This window comes from Passer domesticus, chromosome 8 (assembly GCF_036417665.1).
Source record: "Passer domesticus isolate bPasDom1 chromosome 8, bPasDom1.hap1, whole genome shotgun sequence".
Classification (NCBI taxonomy): Eukaryota; Metazoa; Chordata; class Aves; order Passeriformes; family Passeridae; genus Passer; species Passer domesticus.
Genome location: NC_087481.1, coordinates 3,296,157 through 3,320,894, shown reverse-complemented (window position 1 = coordinate 3,320,894; position 24,738 = coordinate 3,296,157). Strand labels below are relative to the sequence as shown.

General features: G+C 53.0%; 1 protein-coding gene, 1 long non-coding RNA gene and 1 pseudogene across 2 annotated transcripts; 1 reads left to right on the top strand and 2 right to left on the bottom strand.

Moving 5' to 3' along the window:
* Positions 1-24,738, top strand: part of LOC135306092 (zinc finger protein 883-like) — a 117,293-nt pseudogene that overhangs the window by 26,512 nt on the left and 66,043 nt on the right.
* Positions 7,043-8,064, bottom strand: LOC135305625 (olfactory receptor 14J1-like). The gene has a single exon (XM_064429362.1). It carries the CDS (start codon positions 7,973-7,975, stop codon positions 7,043-7,045), a length of 933 nt encoding a protein of 310 aa, XP_064285432.1. The 5' UTR covers positions 7,976-8,064.
* Positions 20,674-22,326, bottom strand: LOC135305748 (uncharacterized). Its single transcript, XR_010366732.1, has 4 exons — positions 22,153-22,326; positions 21,766-21,915; positions 21,426-21,575; positions 20,674-20,795 (listed from the first exon to the last, which is right to left on the bottom strand). It is a non-coding gene; the product is annotated as an uncharacterized LOC135305748 (long non-coding RNA).

The window sequence follows — 24,738 nt, the reverse complement described above, 5'->3', positions numbered from 1 at the left end:
TAAGGTACTGAACACGCCTCTGTGAAACACAGATGTTAAAGATGACAAAACCCAGGAGCCTCCTCTTTCTTTTCCACTCAACAAAGAAGCAGCAGGTCCCAGCCCTGGCCCCATCTGAACCAAACCAAACCAAGCAGCCCTGCCCTGGGCCGAGCCCCTTCCCCCCTCCCAGGCCGCCCCCCATGGGCTCCATTCTGACCAAACCAAACCCAACAATGACCAAACAGGAAAACAAAAGAGGCTACAACACCCTGACCAGAACAAAGCCAGCCACAGCTGTTAAAATCTTACCATCAAGTCCCCTTGCCCAACACAACTAAAACCAGAAACCCCTACAACCTGCAACCAATACAAAATAAACCTACAACTAAATTTAAACACAAAAACCCCAAAAACCAACCATAAAACCAATCCTAACACAACTAAACCACAACTTCCACCACAAGTTACTGGCAGGTCAGGTGTTAATCCTTTCAATACTTCAATCCTCCCTCAAGTATAAGAAAAAAACAAAACACAAGTACATAAAAAACTATATAAATCCATCAAAGTCAGTAAAGAAGAAATTAAATCCCAAATAAAAAAGCAGAAAAAGTACCTTAATCTTAAAACTTAAATCCTCTTATAAACTATAAAGAAAAAACTCTTTTTTTAATAGCCCATAAAATTTTAAAAAAGAAAATATTCAAATTAATATAAAAAACCCTCCATACTGAAATAAACAAATGTTAAAATAACTGTAATTTCTTCAGAAGTTTAAACAGAAAAAAAAAGTCATCCAGTATCCCCAAGAGAAGATCTGTATTCCCAGAGATTAACATAATTTTAAAAGTCAATAATAAAGACTTTAAAAAAACTCACATAAGTCGACATGGCCCATCAACAAGCTGTAAAAAAGCTTGTAGCAATAAAAACAACTTCACAATAACAAATTTCCCCAGACAACTGTTATCCATGACAAAATTAAGAGCCACAAAAAATCTAGTTTTTCCTCTTGTAAACAAAATGTCCAAACCTTAACATGGAAAATTTCTCTCCCTAAGAAAACTTAAAAAGACTATTCTAGAAAGAATAAACTAACTTGAAATTTTAAGTTTAATTTTTTAAACAGTCAGTAAAAAAAATGTCTAAAGCAAAAAATGTTCTAAAGAGTTTATTTTAATTCTTACTACATTTTTCCTTTATTTACTTATAATAAAATTTTCTTTATACCCACTTAAAATTTTAAACCTACATTACCTTTCTCCTAATCCTATTTCACAAAAAAAGAAATACATAAATAATTAACCGACTAAAACCCATCACACTCATCAATACACTAACTAAGAAATCTCAAAATTAGAAAAATCTTACATTAACAAACCGAAACAACTATAATATGATAATAAACCTTTTGCCAAAGTTTCTCTGATTTTTTAAAGTTCCCAGTAAAGGCTGTTTGGTTGTTTTGAGATCCTGAGAAACTCTTGTTGGTATTTCTCCAGTGAGTCCAACTCAGAATACACAAAGAATTGTAATTCCTTTTAAATGTCTCCTTGAGAGAGTTGTTTGGGGGATGGGAGTCAGGGCTTGTCTGTCCTGCTTGGCACAGCCCAGGCAGGGCTTTCCCAGCCACATTCCACACTCCATTGCCCGGCTGGAGCCCCTGCTGCCTCTGAGTTCTGCTGGCCCAGCCCCAGGGACGCTCTCCTTGTCTGCCCATTCCCCCACGGTCTCTGGGCAGGGATGGCCTCAGTGGGGGCTGCTGACATCCTCAGCACCTTGGAGGCTGCTGCTGGATTTCACTGCTGCAGAGGCTTGTTCAGACTGAAGCTCTTCAGTGCAGGAATTCAGTGTCCCAGGGCTCATTGACATTCAGAATACTTTAACAAGCCAAGCTTCTGCAAATGACTCTGCAAATTATCCTCCAAGGGGATAATTTGATTTTAGTTTTCAAATCATTTGTGGTTAATTAGACAGATCTCAGTAGTATACTCAAAGTGAATTCATTATATTTAAAAGGACAGTGAGAAAAGATTTATAGGTCCTGTTTAGGTTTTTTATTCCTGTTAATAAATGGATATGTGCAATCTCCAATGGACATTGAATCCAAGTACCTCCTCATGCAGTTTGAATAGATATGAAAATCAAGACACTTCATGGCTGACAATCAATCAGACTCTGTCCCTACCCCCACCCCACCATTTCCCCCATCCAAGCCCTGGCACTCAGAGCAGCCTTGTGCAAATCTCAGCTCCCTCCAGCCCAGGCTGCACCTGCAGCTTTCAGCTCCTTGGCTCCAAGTCCCATCTGCTTTCCTTGGAGAAGGAGCTGCCCGAGACACAGAGGGATATTCATTTCTTGTCAGCCAACAAAGCCAAGGGAAGGAACAGCTCCATCATATGCAAAAGTCATTCTTCTCCCTGGCTCTGCCCTGGCCCTGTTCCCCACAGCCTGTCCTCTTTCCTTCATCCCTCCTTTGCCAGGCACTTTCTGGGACAAGGGAGCTCTGCTCTGGCTATGGAGGGAGGTCCAAGTGCAGGCACTGGAGTGGGAACCACAACTGATCATGTTTGTGTCCTTTGGGGGTCAGGAACTGGTGAGACTCAGAGGCACAGGAAGGTTTCTCTTCATAGCCAACATAAAAAGTGTGAACATAATAAAATTTAATAAATATTAAAACCCTTCCCTCAACTCCTTGTGACATCCCAATAACATCTGACATGTCCACCATCCACAAGGCATTGCCATACAGGAAGGATTTTAGACAAAGACATAAAAAGAGATGATATAAAAGATAAAACTACCACTAAGATGCTAAGATGTTATTGAAACTTCTGAAAGTGGGACAATTTCCTAGAGCTCAAAGCATGAAGCCACTAAAGGTGGACTAATTGGAATGATCAGAGACCAGCTGCAGGAGGAAATCTCGTAGCAACAGGAAGGACATAGATACAGAAGCTCTAAATGAAAGAGATGTCCTTAGACATGGCCATTTAAACTGGAGAGCTGGAAACACTTGAAGGAAATGGGTCATTAAATATTAGACTGAATACTGGGGGTGAAGAGAGAGGGGAAAATCAGTATTGCTTTTCCTGCCATCAGTAGCAAAATCTGTTAAATCCAGGAAATTCCTGTTCCTGATGGGAAAACTTGCCATCTCTTAAAAGAACAAAAATGAGCCAGATAATAAAGAATAGCTTGTATATTATGAAACTAACAGGTATTAAAACCTGTGCCCCTTTCCAGGCAGACATCAGTTGTGTGCCCATGAACAGGCAGTGCCACTTGTGCCCTGAGGTGCCCAGCTGGGACTGGATCTCTCTGAGAGCACCTGAGGGAGAGCAGAGCACTTTGCAAGCTGCAGGTCCCTCACAGCCCCACAGGGCTCCTGTGCCATCAACATCTGCTCTGCTCCAGTCTGAAACAGGGCCCAGCATGGTGCCGGGATCATCAGAGAGCTGAGGTGTGTGCTGGAATTCCATGCCCTCCCCATCCCACAGCAGCCCTGCATTTCCCTGATCCAGCCTTGGTCTGCAGCACAGCCATGGAGGCTCTTTGGGCTCCTGAGTGTTCCTGCAGCCCCCAAGTGCAGCTGAGCTCTGCCTGTGGCACAGTCAGGCCTGGCCAGCGCAGGCCATGCTCAGCAATTCCTTGTGTGTGCCTGGCCTTGCTGTCAGCCCCGGCAGCGGCTGCGTGGCCCCTTGGTGGCCCTGTGCTGGCCCAGCCATGGTGGCCCAGCCCCTGTGCAGGCCCAGCCCAGGCCAGGAGCATTGCGGCTGGGAATGGCCCCTGTGCCGTGGTGCCCACAGCAGCCTTGGGGCTCTGTGCCCCATGGCCTCCCTGCTGGGCAGCCTCTGCCAGCTCCTGCACAGCCCCTGGCACCTGTGGGCCTGCACAGACAGCCCTGCCCCGGGCTCTGCCAGCCTCTGGGCCAGCAGAGAGGCCGGCCAGGGCTGGCCATGGCCGGGAACAGGCCCTGAGCCCCGCAGGAGGATGGAGCTGGGCCACAGCCAAACTCAGCCCAGCGCAAAGCTGGGCTCAGCAGCCAGGGCTGCCAAGGGCTGGGCACAGAGGCTGGCACTGACAAATGTCCTGGGCCCCCTCCCTGCTCTGTCCGTGCCCCCAAGGGCACAGAGCAGCCTCCTCTCTGGGGCATTTGCCTGTTTTCAATGCCTTGCACAGGCGCTGGCCCTGCCCCACAAGGCCTGGCCTGAGTCCTGCCCCTGCACGCTCAGCCAGGCTGAGATGGACACTGATGGTTTCTGGGGCAGGCTCTCTGAGCCCAGCCCAGCTCCCTGCAAGCTCTGCCAGCTGCCCTGAGCTCTGGGCAGCACCAAGGGCCTCTCCCCAGCCCAGCCCAGCCGGCTCTGGCCCCACAGCTCTGCTGAGGCCAGGCTGCTCTGGCCACTGGCCCCACGGCCTCAGCCCCTGCCAAGGGCACAGCAGCAGCTGCAGCTCACACAGGACTCAGCCCCAGCCATGGGGGAAGGTGCTGGGCCAAGGCCAAAGGAGGCTCCCTGCCTGCCCTGCTGCCCTCTGGCTCAGGTGCTGAGAGCTCTGCAGCCCCTGCTGCCATCCCATGTGCCCAGGGCAGCACAAGAGCCCCAGCCTTGGGGCCCTCAAGAGCTGCTCCTGCTCCAGGCCCAGGGCCCATCCCAAAGCTGGGGCAGCCACAAAGCTGTGCCCATTTCTGTTCATTGCTGCTCTGATGGGGATGGATCCTCAGCCACTTGGAGGTTGATGATGAATTTTCCTACTCCCAAGGCCTCTTCTTTCTTGAGCTCTTCAGTTCAGGAATTCAGTGAGAAAAGCTCATAAACATTTGTTCAACATGTCCAAAGAAGAAAAGCCATTTGTAATAACAGAAGTTTTCAAGTTTTCTGTAATTAATTAGACAGATATCTGAAGTGTATTCAAAGTGTATATACTGTCTTGAAAACAATGCAGAGAGAACAGTTTGTTCTGTTTAATTTTTTTTCCTGTTTATAGATTGATATCAGCAATGTCCAGTTGATATTGACCCCCAGCACCTTCTAATGCAGACTGAATAGGTATGAAAATCAAGACCCTTCATGGCTGAGAGTCAATCAGACTGTGTCTCCTGCCCCCTCCCGACCATTTCCCTCATCCAACCCCTGGCACTCCTATGGATCAGGAATGGTGTCACCAGCAGGACCAGGAGAGCAATTCTTCCCCTGTGCTGGGTGCTGGTTGGGCAGCACCTCGTGGGCTGTGTCCAGTTCTGGGACCCCAAATTTAGCAAGAACGTGGAGGGGCTGGAGTGTGTCCAGAGAAGGGCAACAAGGCTGGTGAAGGGTCTTGAGCACAAGTCCTGTGAAGACAGGCTGAGGGAGCTGGAGTTGTTTATTCTGGAGAAGAGGAGGCCCGGGGGAGACAAGGTGGTGTCAGGGCACAGGTTGGACTTGATGATCTCCAAGGTCTTTTCCAACCTTGCTGATTCTGGGATTCTCTGAAACCACCCTTGCAGCAGTTGCAGGATGAGCCCTGGGCCTCCTTTTCAGAAGCTCCAGCAGCCCAGGTGCCTCAGCTTCTCCTGCCAGCCCCAAAGCCCATCCTGTCAGTCCTGCAGAGCCTCTTCAGCTCCTCCTCATTGCCCAGAACAGGGAGCCCCACAGGCAGACACAGCAGCCCAGATGTGCCCCCCTGGCCTGGGGTGCCTCTGGCAAGGGAGCAGCACCAGGCACTGTAGGAGCCTGCAGACAATTCCTGCAGCACTTGGAGGATGATCCTGTTCCCCAAGGGATGTTCCCATGGTGCCACGTCAGGAACTGCAATGGGGAGTGGGGCCAGAGAGGAAAGGGCAAACAGGGATGGGCTGTTTGCAGGGGAGGGAACAGGGCTGGGCAAGAGGAAGAATTTGGTACAAAAAAAAAGGGGGGAAAAAAAAGCAAAGGTGAAGCCAAGGAAATGCTCAGGGCAGTTTGGGGGTGGCTGCCAGGCAGCCCTGGCTCTGAGTAATAGCATCTGCAGTGGGACAGGAATCTCCCAGCTAATGGGAACAAACTTTCTGGCTGACTGCAGAGGCCAGGACAAAGCTGAGTGGTTTCCCTGGTGTCCCCCAGCCCTTGCTGGCCCCAGGGGCTGATGGCATTTGTGCTCCCTCAGGTTCATGTCCCCACAGCAGCAGCATGGGGGTGCTCCCGCCTGCTCTGTGCAATGCAAACAGGGGCTCCTGAGCCAGTGCTGCCGTGGCTGTGCCTGCAAGGATGCGGCACCTCTGTGAGCTGGGGGAGAGGCCAGGGCTGCAGAGGGGAGATGTTGTTGGCACCTCCATGAGGACGCTCTGGGACGCTGCCCTGGGCTGTGCAGCACACTGGGGATGGATCAGCCCCTGCCCTGCTGCTCCTTCCCGTCTCCCCCAGGGCCCTTGCAGAGCCCCAGCCATGCTGTTTGCCCCCAGCCTGCCCACAGCCAGCCTGGGGCTGCTCACCTTGGGGCTTTTCTGTGCTGAGCATTGGCCTGGCCGTGTTCTTGAGAGAGCCGGGGCAAGGAGCCTGGAGCCCCCAGGGCCTGGCCTGAGGCGTCAGCGCTGCCCCAGCAGTGCCCATGGCCTGTCCCTGCTGCAGCCCCGCCACTGCCACCCCCAGGACTGTGCCCGGCCCCGAGAGCACTCAGGCCCTGCAGCAACACCAGGGCCACCAGGGCAGCGGGCAGGGCCACGGCAGCAGCACTGGCAACACCAAGTGCTGCTGCTGCTGCTGGGCACAGCTGCTGTGCCAGCACTGATCTGCCCCAGCTCTGCACACAGACATTGCTGCTGCAGCTCCAGAGAAGGCAACAAAAGGGCATCTCTGGAGAAAACTCTGCTGGGTGATCAATTAGTTTGTTTAAAGTCATTGAGAGAACAATTCCTTGTTGACACAAGCTGGGGCTGCTCTAAATTAGGAGAGAAACGTAATGAGAAATGGTACAAACAAGTACATTTCTTTGTGGTCAGTATTAATAAAAGTAATACAAAAGAACAAACCCACAACAAAACTAACAGGAATTATCAAAGATTACTTTTATTAGGAGTGGTTTGCAGAAACTCTCCAGCGGTTTAATGTTCCTGAAAGTATCCATTCATCATTCTCCACACTGCAGCCTTGAGCTCCTGGTTCCTCAGGCTGTAGATGAGGGGATTCAGGGCTGGAGGCACCACCGAGTACAGAACTGACAGGGCCAGATCCAAAGATGGGGAGGAGATGGAGGGAGGCTTTAGGTGGGCAAATGTGCCAGTGCTGAGGAACAAAGAGACCACAGCCAGGTGAGGGAGGCAGGTGGAAAAGGCTTTGTGCCGTCCCTGCTCAGAGGGGATCCTCAGCACAGCCCTGAAGATCTGCACATAGGAGAAAACTATGAACACAAAACAACCAAGTGCTAAACAGGCACTAAAAGCAATTAGCCCAATTTCCCTGAGGTGGGATTTGGAGCAGGAGAGCTTGAGGATCTGGGGGATTTCACAGAAGAACTGGCCCAGGGCATTGCCATGGCACAGGGGCAGAGAAAATGTATTGGCCGTGTGCAGTAGAGCATTGAGGAAGCCACTGGCCCAGGCAGCTGCTGCCATGTGGGCACAAGCTCTGCTGCCCAGGAGGGTCCCGTAGTGCAGGGGTTTGCAGATGGACACGTAGCGGTCGTAGCACATGATGGTCAGGAGGCAAAACTCTGCTGAGATGAAGAACAGATAGAAAAAGAGCTGTGCAGCACATCCTGTGTAGGAGATGGTGGTGGTGTCCCAGAGGGAATTGTGCATGGCTTTGGGGACAGTGGTGCAGATGGAGCCCAGGTCGCTGAGCGCCAGGTTGAGCAGGAAGAAGAACATGGGTGTGCGCAGGTGGTGGCCGCAGGCTACGGCGCTGATGATGAGGCCGTTGCCCAGGAGGGCAGCCAGGGAGATGCCCAGCAAGAGGCAGAAGTGCAGGAGCTGCAGCTGCCGCGTGTCTGCCAATGCCAGCAGGAAGAAGTGGCTGATAGAGCTGCTGTTGGACATTTGCTGTGACTTGGCATGGGAATCTGTAAAAAAATAATCATGGAATACTTGGGTTTGGACAGGACTTTAAGTATCCCAGTACAGCTTGGGTGCACTTTCCCCCCATTGCCTGCCCAGGGCTCTGCTGCCTGGAGCTGTCCCTGCCAGCAGCTGCTTCCCTGTGCCCAGGGCTGGGCCCTGCCAGTGCTGCCAGAGCCCAGCCCAGCCCTGGGGGCTCAGCTCTGCAGACCCCTCCCAGCTCTGGCACTGCCCAGGGGCAGCTCTGGCTCTGCAGGCTCTGATGGCAACATCAGAGCACCCCTTAGGAGGCTGGAAAAGTGACACTGATGCTGCCTCTAAGGGGCCCTGTGCTGATTTCTGTTACTGCCTGGTTTGTTAACATGTGAGAAAAAATGTTTTTATTTTTCCCAACATGGACTGAGAGATAAATATGGGCAATTTCCCAGCTTGGCAACCCAGAGTAGTAGATTAAAAAAACAGGAAATTCCCTTTTATGCAGCCTCAGCCTAGCTGTGTTCCCTGTATAATCTACATGGAAATGTTATGAAAATGAATGTTATGCTGGGAGCAGTCCTGAACAATGCAGCATCTTCACCACACAAAGAGAACACTTCCAAGCCTTACCAGTTCTCTCCTTCCCCGCAGATCTTGTCCCCCAGTGCTGGCAGCAGCTCCCTGGGCTGGCTGAGAGCTGGAAGGCAGCAGAGTCCCTGCCCCAGCACAGCGCCCTGGGCTGCAGGAGCCTGCTCTGCAGGACAGCCCTGGGCACCCCTGGCTGCTCTGCACAAGAGAGAATCAGAGAATGTACTCACAGGGTCTGCAGGCATTGGGATGTTCCAGCTTTAGGAGATCACTCCAGGAGCTGCAGCTGCATTGTCCTGCAGCCAGAGGTTCCTGTGCCAAGGGCTGGCAGGGATTCTGCCCCAGGCACTTCTCAGCACCTTCCCAGTCCTGACTGATTGAAGCTCTCTGTGCCTCTGGGCTGTGCCTGGGCTGGCTGCAGGCAGTGCCCCAGCCCTGCTGGGCTGGCAGAAGAGCTGCTCATCAAGAGAAATGTGCTTTTGAAGCTCTGCTTGCTTACCAGGAGCTGCCTCTGTGCCAGGAGCCCAGCCCAGCTCAACAGCACAGACACAGCACAAGGACTTTAATGACCCTCTGGGGCTTTGTGATCAGGCCCTGAACATCAGTCCCTGAGAGACAGCTGAAGAAACCTCTCCAGAACTCCAAGTCAGAATCCAACTCCAAAGTTTCTTGGACTTTTAATGGGTCCCACTGAGGGACACGACTCAGAAAGTGTCGCCAGGCCCCAAGCAGAGCAGAGAACTGGAGGCAGTGATGACAGGTGAGGACAAAGAGAAGCCAAGTCTTGGGGGCCTGGGGCACAGCAGCAGGGTCTGTGCCAGCAAGGGCTGGGAGGAGACACCTTGTCCTGAGGCCCTGGGGCCTCCTGGCACAGCCCCAGCCAGGCTGGGCACTGTCAGCCCCTTGTCCTGCCCTCAGCATCCCCCCCTAGCCCACATCCCAGTGGCCTCAAGGATCTGCTGGAAGGAGTCCCTGGGGAGCCTTGCTCAGCAATGGCCCTGGGGGCCCCTTCATGCTGCCAGGGACTGCAGGGTTTTCAAAGGACTTTGGGTTTTGCTTTTGCCTTGGACTCTCTGAGAGCTTTATGCAATCATGGCCTCAAATTATCTGCTGTAATTGGTCCCTTGGGAGGCTTTGTCAGTAACAACACTCACTGGATCTCATTAATGCTTCAAGGTACTTCAGTTATTTTAAGATACTTGGTGTTTCCCTTTTGATACAGACTCTGTGAGAGGTTTGTGCAATTATGGCCTTAATTATATGCTTTAATTCGTCTTTTGAGAGCTTTGTACTGACACTCAGTGGGGCTTATTGAGATACTCATGTGCTTTTAGGTCCTTTATGGATTTAAGGATACTTTTAGGTGCTTTTAAGGATTTTCCTTTCCACACTGAGTCTCTGAGATGCTTTTGTGCCATCCTGGTCTGCAATTCTCTCCTCCAAGGAGTCCATGAGGAGCCTGTGTTGGAGAGGGACCTCAGTGGGACCCATTAATGCCTTGAGACACTTTGGGTGTTTCCTCTGACTCTGACTCCTGGAAAGGTTTGTGCAATCTCCACTCAGGCCCAGAGGTTCCAGGGCTCAGCTCTAAATGCACCATAGGGCTCATTAGGATCAAGCAAGTCCTAACCAACCATGGCTCTGCCTTGATTTCCCTCCGCTCTAGTGCAATTCATTAGGAGGGTTTCCTTTTTCAGTTATGGAGAAATATTTCAAAGAGCTTCTAGCAAGTATGTATTCCTATTTTAAAGAGTGTCTTTTATTGCTGTTCTTATTACACAAGAGGTGATTGCAGCATTCAGTGACTGATACTGATCCAGCAGGGACTCTCCTAAGGAGCTCTGGCCTGCTCAGAGAAGCTGTGCCTTGAGCTCTGACGCAGCGTGGACAACCTTGCTCCACATTCCCCAAGCCCATTTTGTCTCTCCTCACTCACCTGGGACCTGCTTTGCTCAGAGAAGTGGCTGTACACAGCCAAAGAGGGGTCATCTTCTTTTGTATTTTGAACCAATCTAAAACTCCTGAGTTTCCCCATTGAAAACAAACATCCTCCTCAAGTGTGTGCCAAGCCCAAGCTGCCACCAAGGAGGTTCCCCTTCCCTAAGGCAGAACCCTGCAAGGAATGTTTTAGACACACAGGAAGTTCTGCAATAAACACAAATCCAGAGTTTGCTCAGGGCAGAATTAGACCAATTCCTGAAGGACAGACCAGCTTTGAACTCCTTGCAGCTGAAAGCTCCGAGCTGGGAGGTGTGGGAGAGACCCAGGAGTGAGGGAAGGGAAATGCAGAGCACCCACCAAGTGCTTCTGTGCAGACAGGCTGTGGGGAAGGGCACTGCAGACCTGCCCTGGGCCAGCTGTGAGGGTGGATCATCATCCCAGTCTGCACTGGGCCATTGCAAGACACTGTTGGATGGACACTGCACCGACCCAGCGCGCCAGCCCATTGCTCAGGGCTGCTGTCACTGCCCAGAGCCAGAGGGGATCCCTTGCTGGGGGCTTGTGCCATGGCCACCTGCCCTGTGCCGCGCTGGCCGCTCAGGCACCAGGAACCATCAGCAAAGGGCACTGCCAGGGCCAAAGGCCAGCTCAGCCAGACAGAAAGGGGCAGTGCTGGCACTGTTTCCATGGCAGCCCTCACTGGGGGTGACACCTGGGTCACCTGTCCTGGCAGTTGCCATGGAAAGCCCTGGCAGGGACTGAGGGTACAGACACTGGCACTGAGACACTGCTGGGCTGCGTGCTGAGCACAGGGCTGAGCACGCAGAGATGGTTTTGTTCTTGCTGAGCTGCAACAGAGCCAAGGCCTGTCCTGCCCCTCCTCCAGCCACCCTGGGCAGGGGCTGGGGCTGTGGGGAGCTTGGCAGGGGACACAGCCAGGACAGGTGACCCCAACTGACCCCGGGGATACCCCAGACCACAGGACATCATTCTCAGTGTATGAAGTGGGGGGAACAAGGAACATGGGGGGAATGTTGGAGTGAGGGTTTTTGCCTTCCCAGGTAACTCTTAGGCAACAGGGAGCCCTGTTTCACCAGTGGGTAGGGTCAGTACCAAAGACACAGACACCAACTTAAGGAATCCTGTAATTTATATAATGCACAGCTGCAAAGAATTACAAAAGGATAAGCTTAGCAAAGCACATATTCATTAGCAAAGAATTACAAAAAAAGCTCAGCAATCCATCCAGTCATTAGTAACAAAGATTGCCTGCAGTGATTAAAGAAAGATCCATCACCAGTTACCCTCAGACTTTACCATCACCCAGATCCACACATCAGCTGGGGCAGACAAGGACTGCAGAGCCACTCCCAGACACTGGGAATTCCTGCAGGTGCCTCCACCTTTGCAGGCAAGGAGCCTCCAAGCCCACTGTGAGAGGACACAGCTTTTACACTGTTAAACAAACAAGCTGACAGCACTGCTAGGGTGGGAACATCTGGTTTCATTCTCCTGTTTGGTTTCTCCCAAAGCCTGGCCAGGGCCCAAGGAGGAATCAAGGGATTTGACTTTGATCCTTCACCCCCAAACAAGGCCAGATGGGACCTTGTCCGGTTTCTGAATACAGAAAGATAAATCCATGTTTTATCAAGGAACACATCCACTGATCATGTTGTTAATAACGCTTTGTTAGTGAGTGGATACAAATATAACATTTGGTTGGAAGGTTCATCTAGAGATGAACTTTGCCTCCGGGCCTGTTCAGGCCTTGATCCCAGCCTGTTCAGGCCTTGCTACTTGGATGGGCCCTGAGAGCTACAATGAAGTACAACATTCATAACCATTCTTTCAATAACACTGTTTAGATTTAGATATTAGGCATAAAAGCATCTCCCCTTGTGCTTCAAATAAGTGCTGTTACATTTCATTACTCAGAGCTATTCACATTCCTTTTCAAACATGCCTAAAGAGTTGCTACTATTCTCTCTTATTTATCAAATGCCTTTCTTTTGTTGAGACTGTCTCTTTTAAGACAAGTCTCAATACTCCACTTCCCAGCACAAAGTGTCACAACAACTCAAACATAGAATGTTAGAGTGCACACCAAGTGCACATGCTGCAGTGATGACAGACACTACCACAAATGCATTTCACAGCAGCCTCCAGTTTGCAGCCATGAAGCCAATCCCACCAAGAAGAATTTTCTTCTTTCTGCCACTCTTCTCCTGCTCTTTCTGTCAAGGTGATTGCTGACTGTTGGCCTTCAAACCCATCACTGACAGCAGTGCAACATTCCTGTCCCATGACAGCCCAGGCTCCTCCTTGACCAGCAAGCAGATAATCCAAGGCCGTGCGGTTCTGTGGAGTGCCCATTTGTGTTTGTTGGAGCCCATAGGATGTGCTATTGGACATTTAACAGCATTATCTGCTACTTCTAATAATCCATCCAGTCAACTCCACAGGACGGGGCAGCACACATGGGGCACAGGATGAACCAGAACCTTGTGCTTTCTGAAACCCAAGGCACTCCTTGGGAGGAAATGTTCTCTGGGCTCCAGGTCTTCCTTGTGATTGTTGCTGAAGGACCCTAAATGGTGGCCCTGCAGCCAGGAGTGGTGTAACACTGACACTGAACCAGCTCCAGCAGCCCAAGTTCTACTGACATGGGGAGTGATGGTAAAGCACAAAAATCCCCTCACACTGTGGCCTCTGTAACTAGAACAGGCTTCGGTTTCTCCTGAAGGGAAATCTTAGTGAGTCCTGTCAAACGGACCATTGTATTCCTGTGTTTTCTTGAACTGTCCCTTCATTGACAGTTACGAGTCAGAGCCCATGGACTGAGTTCTGGCCACCCCACAGGGTGGGCCCTCCAAGGGAACCCCATTCCTCCCAACTTCAGCTGAGAACAAACCCAGCAATTACTGACATGGAGTACTTTGGCTACCCTGATCTTGAAATTGCAAGAACTAATCATTAAATTTTGATGACTAATCCCTTGGTGAAACACTGGAGGTGTTTGTGGCAAACAAAGATTCTGGCTGACTATCAAGGTACAACTTACAGACATCAACAGTACTTTAGTGACACTGTTCTTCGTTCTTTTTGCTCAATCTCATTCAAGTTAGGAATAAAAATTGTGTTGTCCATGGAGGTGGTGCCTTTTTAATTCCAGAAGAATGCCTCCAAGGCCCTTTGCTGTTCAGCTTTACCATGTTGTCTGTGGCTAACAAGGCTTGGTGGGGCCCTTTCCCCTTTGGCTGGAAGGGGGCCGGGTCCCAGTCCCTGAGGGCACCCAGGCTCCTGGATGGAATTTGTGTGCAAGTCCCTCAGTGTCACAGCAGCCTTCACAGGGAGCCCTGTGGGTCAGAGCATTTTCCAAAGGGGCCATTGGGGCAAACAGGGAGATTTGGTCTGGCAGGATGTGTAAAACAGTATCCTGTAATATCTATTTGTTCTCACACCGAACACTTGGCTGCAGGGACATATTCCCATTGTTCCTGCCCAGGTTTAAAGATTCAATGCTGTCTTTCCCCAGAGCTGTTCCTTCAGCTGCCTCTGGAGGACCTCTTGGCCTCTGGGCCCACACTCTGACTCCATTGTTAGGACTGCTGGATCCAAACCCTTTATCTCCACAAATGGTAATAACTGGAGGTGGATCTCCATTTTTCACAATTGTGCTTAAAATTGCATTATCAATAATTGTGCTACCCTGTCATGGGGTTGAATAACCCAATCTTATTGACAATTGTTTAACAGAATTACTGTAATTTCTCCTTTATATTCTACATCAATTCCTCCTTTCCTCCTGCCATGACATGAACACTTTTCAAGACCAAGCTCCAAATGAGCACTTACCAAACCAAAGTGTCCTGGAGGAATCTGAATTCCTGTGTCAGTATTGACAGCTTTCATTTGCTTTGGATTTATCCTAATTAATTCCAATGCATGAAGGTCCAGCCCTGCAGCCTCTGGGCTGGCCCTGCCAGGGGCCATCACACCCACAACAATTTCCCAGGCAGTCCAAGTCTCACTGCCCATGGTTGTAGTTGCAAATTGGGTGCAGCTGTGCACAGCCAGGGGTTTCCATTTCCCCAGTGGGCCATTGTTAAGGGCATGGAGCACATCTGGGAGATGGGTTCTCCATGGGGACAGGTTCCCATCTCCTTATTTGTTCAACTGCTCTTTTAACAACCCCTTCACCCATTCAACAAATCCTGCAGCTTGAGGATAGTCTGGCACATGAAAAACCCTGCAGTCTTACTCACAGTGTTTTTCACAGTAACAGACAAAGCACTCTGCATCACAGTATCAGCAAACCCTGTAAAAATAGACAATTCTATCCCCTCCTCCTTTTTTCATTGTATACAATCTCACAAAGTTGACCTCTAACATTAGGGTCCTGGCCAATCCTTTTCTGTAGAGTGTTTAATGTTACATCCCTGGGCAGCCAAAGCTACCAAATTAGTATTGTCAGCACTATTTCACATTATTACTATTTTATACGTAGATATAGATATTGATATAGAAATATAGATATAGCTAGATAGGTATAGACATACATATAATATATATATATATCAATATATATATATTAAGGTCTTATTACACTATAAATATGTACATAGTTATTTATGATATTAATATTTCACTTGCACAAATGCATCGGAGCTCAAGATTAAAACCTTCTTCTGTTGCTCCATGTGGGAGCATTCCAACAAGAACTGTCCCTCCTGAAGGTGCTGTTTCCAATGTACTGTTAACAAATCCATTGTTGTCTGCCTAAACCCACAAGTTCTTTTCCTTTTCTGTATACAATTTTTGGATGCCTTTTAAGACATCCAGGGGTTCAGCTTCTTTTAACCAACTGCCCCACTGCTCACACGGTGCTGCGACCTCAGCCCGCTCCAGAGCCAGGGAACTCCAGGGAAGAGCTTCCCATCTGGGAATTTCTGATGGCACTGACTCCTCACATTTACATTTAACAAGTGACATTTTGCTGTGATCTGGCCAGACTCTACCAGTTTTGTTTTACCAGTGGACAGGGTCAGCACCAAGACAGAGACTCCAACTGAAGGAATCAGTGTCATTTACTGCAGCTCAAAGCAGCAAAGGATCACAAAAGGAGCAGCTCAGTAATGCACCCAACCATCACCACCAAAGATTGCCTGCAGTGATTAAGAAAGATCCAGCATCATTTACCCTCAGACTTCACCATCCCCCAGATCCACACAGCAGCTGGGGGAAGCTGTCACAGCCAAGGGCTGCAGAGCCACTCCTGGACACTGGGAATTCCTGCAGGTGCCTCCAGCCACAGGTGAGGCTCCAACCTCGCTGTGAGAGGGCCCAGCTCTGACAGTGCTGAATGAACAAACTGACAGCACTTCTAGTGTGGGAACATCTGGTTTCATCCTCCTCTTGGGTCCCTCCCAAAGCCTGGCCAGGGCCCAAGGAGGAACCAAGGGAGCTGACTTTGATCCTTCAGCCCCAAACAAGGCCAGATGTCAGATTTCATGGCCCTGTCTGGATTGCAAATACAAAAAGATCAATACCTGTGTCACTAATGAGTGGCTACATCTATCACAGTGCTAATGACCATGCATATTTCATCAGTGAGCAGATACAAAGATAACCTTTGGTTAGAAGGTTCATCCAGAGGCCACCTTTGCCTCAGGGCCTGCTGTTCAGGCCTCACTCAGGGCTGTTGTCCAGGCCTTGGCACTTCAGGGACGTGGTTTAGTGCTGGGCTTGGCACTGCTGGGTGACCAGCTGGGCTGGATGAGCTCAGAGGTCTTTTCCAACAGAAAGGATTCTGTGATTCCGTGATTCTATCTGCTGAATTCAGCTAGGTCCATGTTAGCAGCACTCATTTGCTCACAAAGTCTCCTCTTGCTCAGCTCTTGTGGCCTGAGGCCGCAGCTCCTTCAGCTCCTGGTGCTAAGCTGCTCATGCTGAACGAGACGACTTGGAGAGAAGAACACAGTCCATCCAATTCCTTCTGGGACACGCAGAGGGGAGGGTGTGGAAACAGGAGCAGTGTTTGCTGTGGCCTCCTCTCTGCCCTTCAAGCCTTTCAGCACTTTGAACCAGCCAGGAGCTTTCTCCAAGAGTGCAATGGAGCAGCTGTTCCTGCTCTCATGTCTTGACTCTCTCCACTCTCTGACCTTGCCTGGTTTTGTCCCGCTTGCTGTGCCCTCTGTTCCCCCAGGGCTCAGTGGCTGCTGCCCAGGACTGTGGAACTGGCACAAATCCAGTGGTCGAGACCCTCCTTGCTGTGGCCTTGGAGCTGCCTGGGCACAGCAGCCTTTTCCATCTGGAATCTCCTCATGGACAGGGAGTCCCCAGCTCTGTTCCTTGCACAATCTCTAGGAGCCCAGGGCTGCCATCTCAAGTCCCTGCTGGCACTGGGGGCTCCCAGGTGCCTCAGGCTGCTGTGACACCGCTGCACACAGGAGGGAAGAGTGGCAGGGGCTGTGCTGAAAGTCAGCTCCATGTGCTGGTGCTGCTGCTGCTGCTGCTGTGGGGTCATTTGTCCAGCCCGTCCCCAGAGTCAGGGATCAGATCCAGGCCCTGCTGCTGCTCCCTTTGGAGCAGCCCCAGTTTGGGTGTTGCTGTCAGGGCCAGCAGGAGTGGTGGCTGGAGCAGCAGGTGCTGACAGTGCCCCAAGCCCCAGGGCTGGAGGGGTCCCTGGGCTGGGCTGGGAGGGAGCTGCCCCTTGTTCTCCCTCTGCCCCAGGCAAAGCTGGGCTGGGCACAAGTGGGGCAGCACAGCCACCAGGGAGCCTGCGAGTCTCTTCCAGCCGTGGCTGCTCAGAGTTTGGGCCTTGGAGCCTCAGGTGGCCAAAGGCAGCTGCTCCGGGTCCCTCTGTGTGCCCCCATGTTCAGCAGTGCTGCTCCATCAGTCTGTGCCCAGCAATGGGGAAAAGCCTCAGCCCTGCAGGGCCAGGAGCTGCCGGGCTCTGCCTGAGCAGCTCAGCCAGCAGGAAGGGAGCTGCTCCACATGGGAACCAGGAGCAAAGGGCTGCAGCACCTCGTGCTGGGGCAGAGCCCGAATTCTGAGAGGGAATAACAGAGTTATTCATGTGCATTGGTGCATCAGCACTGCAGGTGCTGTGCCTACAAACACAGAGTTCAAAATGTGCAAAAGAATTCTGCAGCTCTTGACTGGATCAGGATGTCAGCAGTGCTGAACTCCAGCTTAGTCCAAAGGAAACACTTCACACCTCTGCTCATACTTGCTAGCTTTTTTTCTTCAGGGTATCTAGAGAAAAGTAAACAGAGGAGGAGCCTACATTTTCATTGTTTATCAGAAATGTTTCTCTTTTTGCTGTACATTCCTTTTTAGGATGATTTTTCTGTTAAAAAAAGGAAAAAAGAAAAAAATATGAAATATAAAAACAAAAAACAAACGTGTAGTGAAAATCTCCTCTAACTTTGGATTAAGAGGTAACTGGTGTTTTTAGAAAGAGAACTCAGTTACTTTGGCATGGATCTATCTTACTGACATCAGCATCACTTTTTAAAAGATTCTGGGTTTTGTTTGCAATATTAAGTTATTTTAAATTGTGGTTAAATCAATAAGAAATTGAAAGATGGATTGTGTATGACTGTGTCTTGAGTGTAAAAATATTGCAGTTTGGAATTTGGATTTAAAGTGTTGCAAATGAAAGTTATAAATCCCAATGGATTGTGTGACAGCAGCTTTTCCTAGAGGATGTGCAGTGCTCCAAGGAGTTCATCAGTGGGGTTGGGGGTACTTGGACCTTTGTCCTGTGCCACTCTGAGATGTCATGGAATGGAACTTCGCCTGCCACCAGCCCAGGTCACCCTCTGCCACCAAAGCTCCTTGGACCTTGTGCCCCCAGGCAGGCACAAAGTGTTTGTGCTGCTCCCCCTTTTGCACAAACCCACAGAGAGCTGGGATTTTTCCAAGTCTCATGTCTGCATTGGGCCATATTCCTAAAGAAGCAGCAGCCCATCCCAATGAATATGGTGAGTTATATGGATGGTTGTGAGCTCCACTTCCTGCCTAGAAATCCTGAAACTGCTTCTGAATGCTGCTCCTTCAGCTCTGGGACACCTTCTCACACAGAGCTGGGAAAAAAATCTCCTGGCCACCAGTTAAATGGCGAGTTATGCCAAAGTTAGAGCTCTGTGGGAAATCTCTATCCATCCCTATCCTATTAATATATCCATACATGGGGGTGTGCATGGATTTGTCTTGTGTACAAAGGAAGGAGTGCGCAAGCAACGTGATTGACACTTTCACTGTCCGTGTTCATCCCATACCCATGGGTACAGAGACGTTATGGAAACCCTGGCACACACAGACCCTTCTGTCCCTGGATACAGAGACATCCAAGAGCCCCTGGCACACACAGACCCTTCTGTCCATGGATACAGAGACATCCAAGAGCCCCTGGCACACACAGACCCTTCTGCCCATGGATACAGAGACATCCAAGAGCCCCTGGCACACACACAGACCCTTCTGTCCATGGATACAGAGACACCCAAGAGCCCCTGGCACACACAGACCCTTCTGTCCCTGGGTACAGAGACATCCAAGAGCCCTGGCACACACAGACCCTTCTGTCCCTGGATACAGAGACATCCAAGAGCCCCTGGCACACACAGACCCTTCTGCCCATGGATACAGAGACATCCAAGAGCCCCTGGCACACACAGACCCTTCTGTCCATGGATACAGAGACACCCAAGAGCCCCTGGCACACACAGACCCTTCTGTCTCTGGAGGATGGAGCGTGGTGGGTGGGGGTGGTTGGTGGGCAGCGAGTCCTGGACAGCAGGCCAGACCCGGCTCCAGCCCTGCCAGGCCCTGCCAAGGCTCAGTGCAGGCTCCTCTGGAATGGGACAGCCTTTCAGCCTTCTCCCTGCCCAGAGGGGCAGTGCTGGCCTGGCAGCACAGGTTGTTTTCCCCTCAGGCTGCAGGAGATGAGAACACAACACTTGCCAGCACTCTGTGCGAGGCACAGCTCCAGGTGCTCCCCATGAACCTCAGCTCTGGGAGCACTGTCTGCCCCAAGCTCCAGGGGCTGCAGTGGGAGCCCGGCTGGGCTCTGCCCTGGGGCCATCCTGCAGAGACAGCTGGAAACAGGGAGCATTCAGCTGCCACAAACAGCCAAGCCAGGGCTGCAGGGCAGCTGCTCCAACCCGGACTGCACTGCTGTGTGCTGTGCTCTGGGGCTGGGGCTCCCCACACAGGGGACTGGACTGGAGTGCCAGAGGAGACAGAGAAGCTTCAGCTTCAGCCTCACTGAGGTGGGTGCATTGGCTGGGAAGAGTGGGGAGGCTCAAGGGGATTCACAGAGCTCATCCTGCTGCAAGGATGAAGGGAGTTGGAACTCAGCAGTGAGGAGAGCTGAGGGCTGGAGAGTGGCTCTGAATGATACTAAAATGCCACTAGACCTCTGAGACATTGCTGCTCCTCAGCCAGTGACAGCATGAGTCCCTAAACCTGGGGCTCGGCCTTCCTTGTGGTCAGAGGCATCAAGATAGGCAACAGAGTGATGGAGACAGCAATGGGCTGGGAATACACTGGGGGGAAAAAAAGGGAGCAGTTGAGAAGTAAAAGGCAGGTGGGGGAGAGAACTGTTCAGAGAAGGGATGAGCTACAGCTTGAGCAAGCTGAAAAATGTCATTTGGAGTCATCCCAGATTGATTTGATTTCAGAAGGTATTGAACAAGTTTAATTTTTGGGAGGTGTCACTCTGCAAACTTGAGCTGTGTTGCCGAAATGCTCAAGCAAGTCTGTACTGCAGGTGACACCATTTCTTCTTTGGCTGATTCCGGCCCGGTGCTGAGCTCCAGCAGAGCCCTGGCAGAGCCCAGAGCAGCCTCAGCATCCGCAGAGCCCGGCTGCAAGGAGAGAAAGCAGAAACTGCCCGTCAGCTGAGGGCTCCTGTCCCCTTGTCCCAGCTGCCCGTGGTGCCCAGGCCATGCTGGCTGTGCCCAGAGCTGTGCCCAGAGCTGCCCATCAGTGCTGCCTTTGGGAGCAGGGCAGGAGGGCAGGACGTGTGCCCAGCCTGCAGCCAGCCTTGGCACATCCACCTGCTCAGCAGCTGCCCAGAGCAGGATGCTCCTGTGCTCGCTGCCATCTCCCAAAAGCTCTGATCCCACCCTGCCAAGCAGACGGGGACCCACCTCATGCCATCCATGGCTGGAAGAAAAGCTGGTCCCAAACGATGTCCTCAGCCTGCTCCAAGGGCACGGCCCATCCACGCCAGAGCTGCTCCCAAGCACTTCCTGATCCAGACTGGATCCCAGCTGGAACGATTCCTCTAGAAAAACAAACAATAAATTATTGAAAATAGATTACAGAGAAAAAGGGGAAACAAGACAAAAGGTAAAAAAATCGTACCTCTGTGAGGGGATTGAGGAAGGCCCAAGCCCTGCATGCCAGGGAAAAACCCACCCACATGTCAGGGAAGCCCAGGCTTTCTCCCTTCCCCCTGCACTGCCCCCCACAATAAGGATGATCCCAAAGCAAACAAGGGCAGTGGAGCAGCCCAAGCCCTTCCTTGCCTGCACAGCAAAGCACCTGTGCACAGGTTCTGGAGTCCCACCTCTGCTCCCACCATGGGGGTTTGTTTGTGTTGGGCTGGCTGCCCCAGCCCCAGCCCGGGGCACGGTGGGTGCTGGGGGCTGTTGGCAGGGCCAGGAGCCCACTCCCATTTCGTACCCACCCCAGCCCATGCCCCCAGCCCTGCCAAAAGCAGCTGGGCAGCCGACTGAAGGATCAGTTGCATCCACCCCAGCAATGAGTGGGGTGGGAACTTTTGGTTCCCAGCCAGGCTGTGCAATGCCCAAATCTGGGAGCATCCCCCTGCATGTGGACTCATCTGTAAATTTGCTGTGCAGCCAGGCTTTGAAGAAGGTGCCAGAATTGAAGTCCATCATCTTAAGCTTACCAGTGGCCAGGTCCAGGGAGAGGCTGTCATCCTTGATGTGATCCTCGCTGTCTCCTGCAGCAGCAGCCCCACCTGATACAGATTTTCCAGGGGCTCCTTCTCCTTCCCTGGGCTCAGACCAGGCTGTCAGGGTTCTGCCCAGGGCCCCAGCTGTCAGGGAACCAGTACAAGCAAAACCAGCTTGGATGGTGGTCACCAGTGCTGGGCAGAGCAGCTCAGCTCCAGCACAAGGGCTGTGTGCTCCCATCTGATGAGCCCTGGGCAGTGACACAGGCAGGACAAAAAAGTCTGGGGTTCCTTTGCTTCTGATGGCCCAGGCAGGTGTGGAGCTGTAACTTACCGGGGCTCTGCAGCACAGTGTGCCTGTGGCTCTCTCCCTTCTTCTAGGGCAGATGAATATCCTGCATCCAAGGATGACAGAAAACCTCTTCTAATGAGGGCCTTTCCACGTCCAGCATGGATAAACACTGCCTGATCAGATCTTGGCACTCTGGGCAGAGAAACCAGAAACTGCTGGTCAGTTGGAGAAAGCTCCTGTTGGCTTTGCCCAACCATTCCCTGCCCACTCCATGCTGGATGTGCTCAGAGCTGGGCCTAAACTTTCTTGGTTTTGGGGGAGAGCAGGACATGTGCCACCTCCTCAGCAGCTGCCAGAGCGGGATGCTCCCGAGCCCGCTGCTGTCTCCCAGCACTGGTATTGCACCCATGCCCAGAGATGAGGATCCACCTGGAGAAAGCCGTTGTGGCAGCGAGAGCTGATGGTCCCAGCTGATGTTCTGGTCCCTCCTGAAAGGGTGCTCCCCGCAGACCATCTGGTGCAGCACGATGCCCAGGGACCAGATGGTAGCTGGCTTGCCATAGTACCAGCCAAAATGGGTCCATTCCGGGGGGCTGTATGATGGTGTTCCTAAGGAATACAGATGGAGTTCATCAGGGGGATGCTGCTGCTCCCAGAAGCTGGCCCCAGCATCCCTGGGCGTGCAGGGGCTGTCCCAGTGGCACACAGGGTAACCCACTGCCCCTCTTTCCAACACATGGGGTTGGAAAAGAAGCCATCGGTGTTGGAAGAGGGCAGCAGAAGCCCTGGCAAGGCCCAACCATGACAGAAACACACTTAGTGCTGAGGGAAAACCATGCCTTCATCCTCCCTGTCTGTATTGCCCCAAAAAACAAACCCAGAACAAACCAGGTGAGTGGAGCAGCCCAAGCCCTTCTCACCTGCACACCAAACTGGCTGGGACACAGGTTCCAGGCCCCTCCATCTCTGCTACCCTCACCCACAGGTGTTTTTGTTGGACTGGCTGCCCCAGCCCCAATCCTGGGCAGAGTGGTGGGCAAAGGCTGCCAGCAGGACTGGAAGCTGGCTCCCCACCCAGCCCTGCTCAAACCCAACTCAGCTGAAATCTCAGGGCCATGAAAGGCAGCAAAAGGGAGAATCCCCACTGCCACACCCAGCTTGGGCTCTGAGATGCTGGGCCATGAGATGCCAGGAGCGGGAGCACAGCCCTGTGTAGGCTCACCTGCAAAGTGAGTGTAGGCTGCCTCTTGCAGGTAGGTGCCACAGCCGAAATCAATCAATTTGGCCTGCCCGGTGGCCAGGTCAACCAGGATGTTTTCTGGTTTGATATCCCTGTGGAGGACCCCGCAGCTGGTGCAGTGCCAGACGGCCTCCAGAACCTGGTGGAACAGCTGCCGCGCCACCCCCTCGGACAGGAAGCCCCGTGCCCGAATGAAATGGTGCAGGTCCTGACAGTGCTCCGGGCGCTCCAGCACCATCAAGATGTCGTTGGGGAGCTCAACCCACTCCAGCAGCTGGACCACGCCGGAGAAGCCGCTGGACACCTTGTCCAGCAGCACGATCTCCAGGGGCGCGCTGGTGCCGTCGGGCTGCAGGAGGAGCACGATGCTGTCAGTGGGGCTGATGCCGTGCCGGGGGTCAGGAAGCCCTCAGCCAGCCCGGGATGCTCTGCACCCTGCTCTGGCCCCATGCCCGCTCTCCCTCGAGGCGTCCTGGCGGCTCCCACCCTGCCGGGCCTCGGCTCATCCCTGCCCAGCACAGCACCTCGCTCACTCACCAGCTCACCCCAGTGATGGACGCGGTTCTGTGGCACCCTTTTGATGGCTACCTGCAAGCCAAGTGCAGAACAGGGCTCAGCTCGCTGTCCACCCTGCCCAGTGCCATCCTCTGCCCGCCTCCTCCGCCCTGCTCCTCCTCCTCCACCCCCTCCTCCTGCGCCCGCCGCCGGCCCCGCCGCTCACCGGGGCGCCGTCCGAGAGCCGCGTTGCTGCGAAGACGCTGCCGAATCCGCCCCGGCCCAGCAGCGAGCCCAGCCGGTACCGCTCCTTCAGGCGCTGCTGCGCCTTCCCTGCGGGCGGGACGCGGCTGTCAGCGCTCGGCCCGGGGCCAGCAACGGCCCCCGAGCGCCCCTCACCCGCCCCGGCCCGGCCATCCCCCGGCGTTCGCTCCCTGCAACGGGACAGCGGCGGCTCGGGGCCGGGGGCCGCGCTGCCGAGCGGCGGAGCTCGGGCCGGGCAAGCCGCAGCGGAGGCGGCGGGAGCGGCGGGGCCGCGTGTGTCCTCCGCGGGGCCCGGGAGGAGCCGGGGCCGGGGCCGGGGCCGGGGCCGGGCTCGGGCCAGGCGGAGCCAAAAGCCGGCAATACCACCCCAGCCCCAGGCACTGAACCCCGCCCAGCAGCGCCACCGCCAGCACGGCCAGAGCAGGGCTGAGGCCAGGAGGCGGCGGGACGGCCGGGGGCGGGCACGGGGCAGCCCCGCCCGGGGCCGGGGGCGGGCCGGGGGCATGGCCCGGCGGGCACGGGGAGAGGGAGGCGGGGAGAGGAGAGGAGACCGGGAGAGGTACGGGACAGCGGGAGAGGGAGAGGGAGAGGGAGAGGGAGAGGAGAAGGGAATCTGAAGTTTATTCTCTCGCTGTCGCTGCTGCTGCTGCTGCTGCTGCTGCTGCTGCCGCCGCTGCTGCAACTGAAGCTCCGGGGCCGTTTGTCCCCGTGTCCGTTTGTCCGTTGCCCGCTCGCCCCCGCCTCGAGCCCCACGTTCCCCGAGGGCAGCCCCCGAGCCTGTCCAAACACGGGAACTTTGCCGAGTTCAGCCAAGAGCCAGAGTCTGGACTCCTGCACAGTGGCTCAGGAATCCCCTCGGTCCCTGCTGTGCATTGTCCCTGCTGAGGGTCAAACACTCTCAGAGCGCATTCCCTGAATGCAGAATTTGTACCTGACACAAACACTGCACTTACCTCTCCAGCATTGCTTTCCAAGAAAAACAGGGGAAGCCAAACTGTGTGTAGGTCATGGTAGCT

Excerpts from the sequence above, each read along its gene's own strand:
- LOC135305625 (XM_064429362.1), bottom strand. The coding sequence starts at position 7,975 with ATGTCCAACAGCAGCTCTATCAGCCACTTCTTCCTGCTGGCATTGGCA.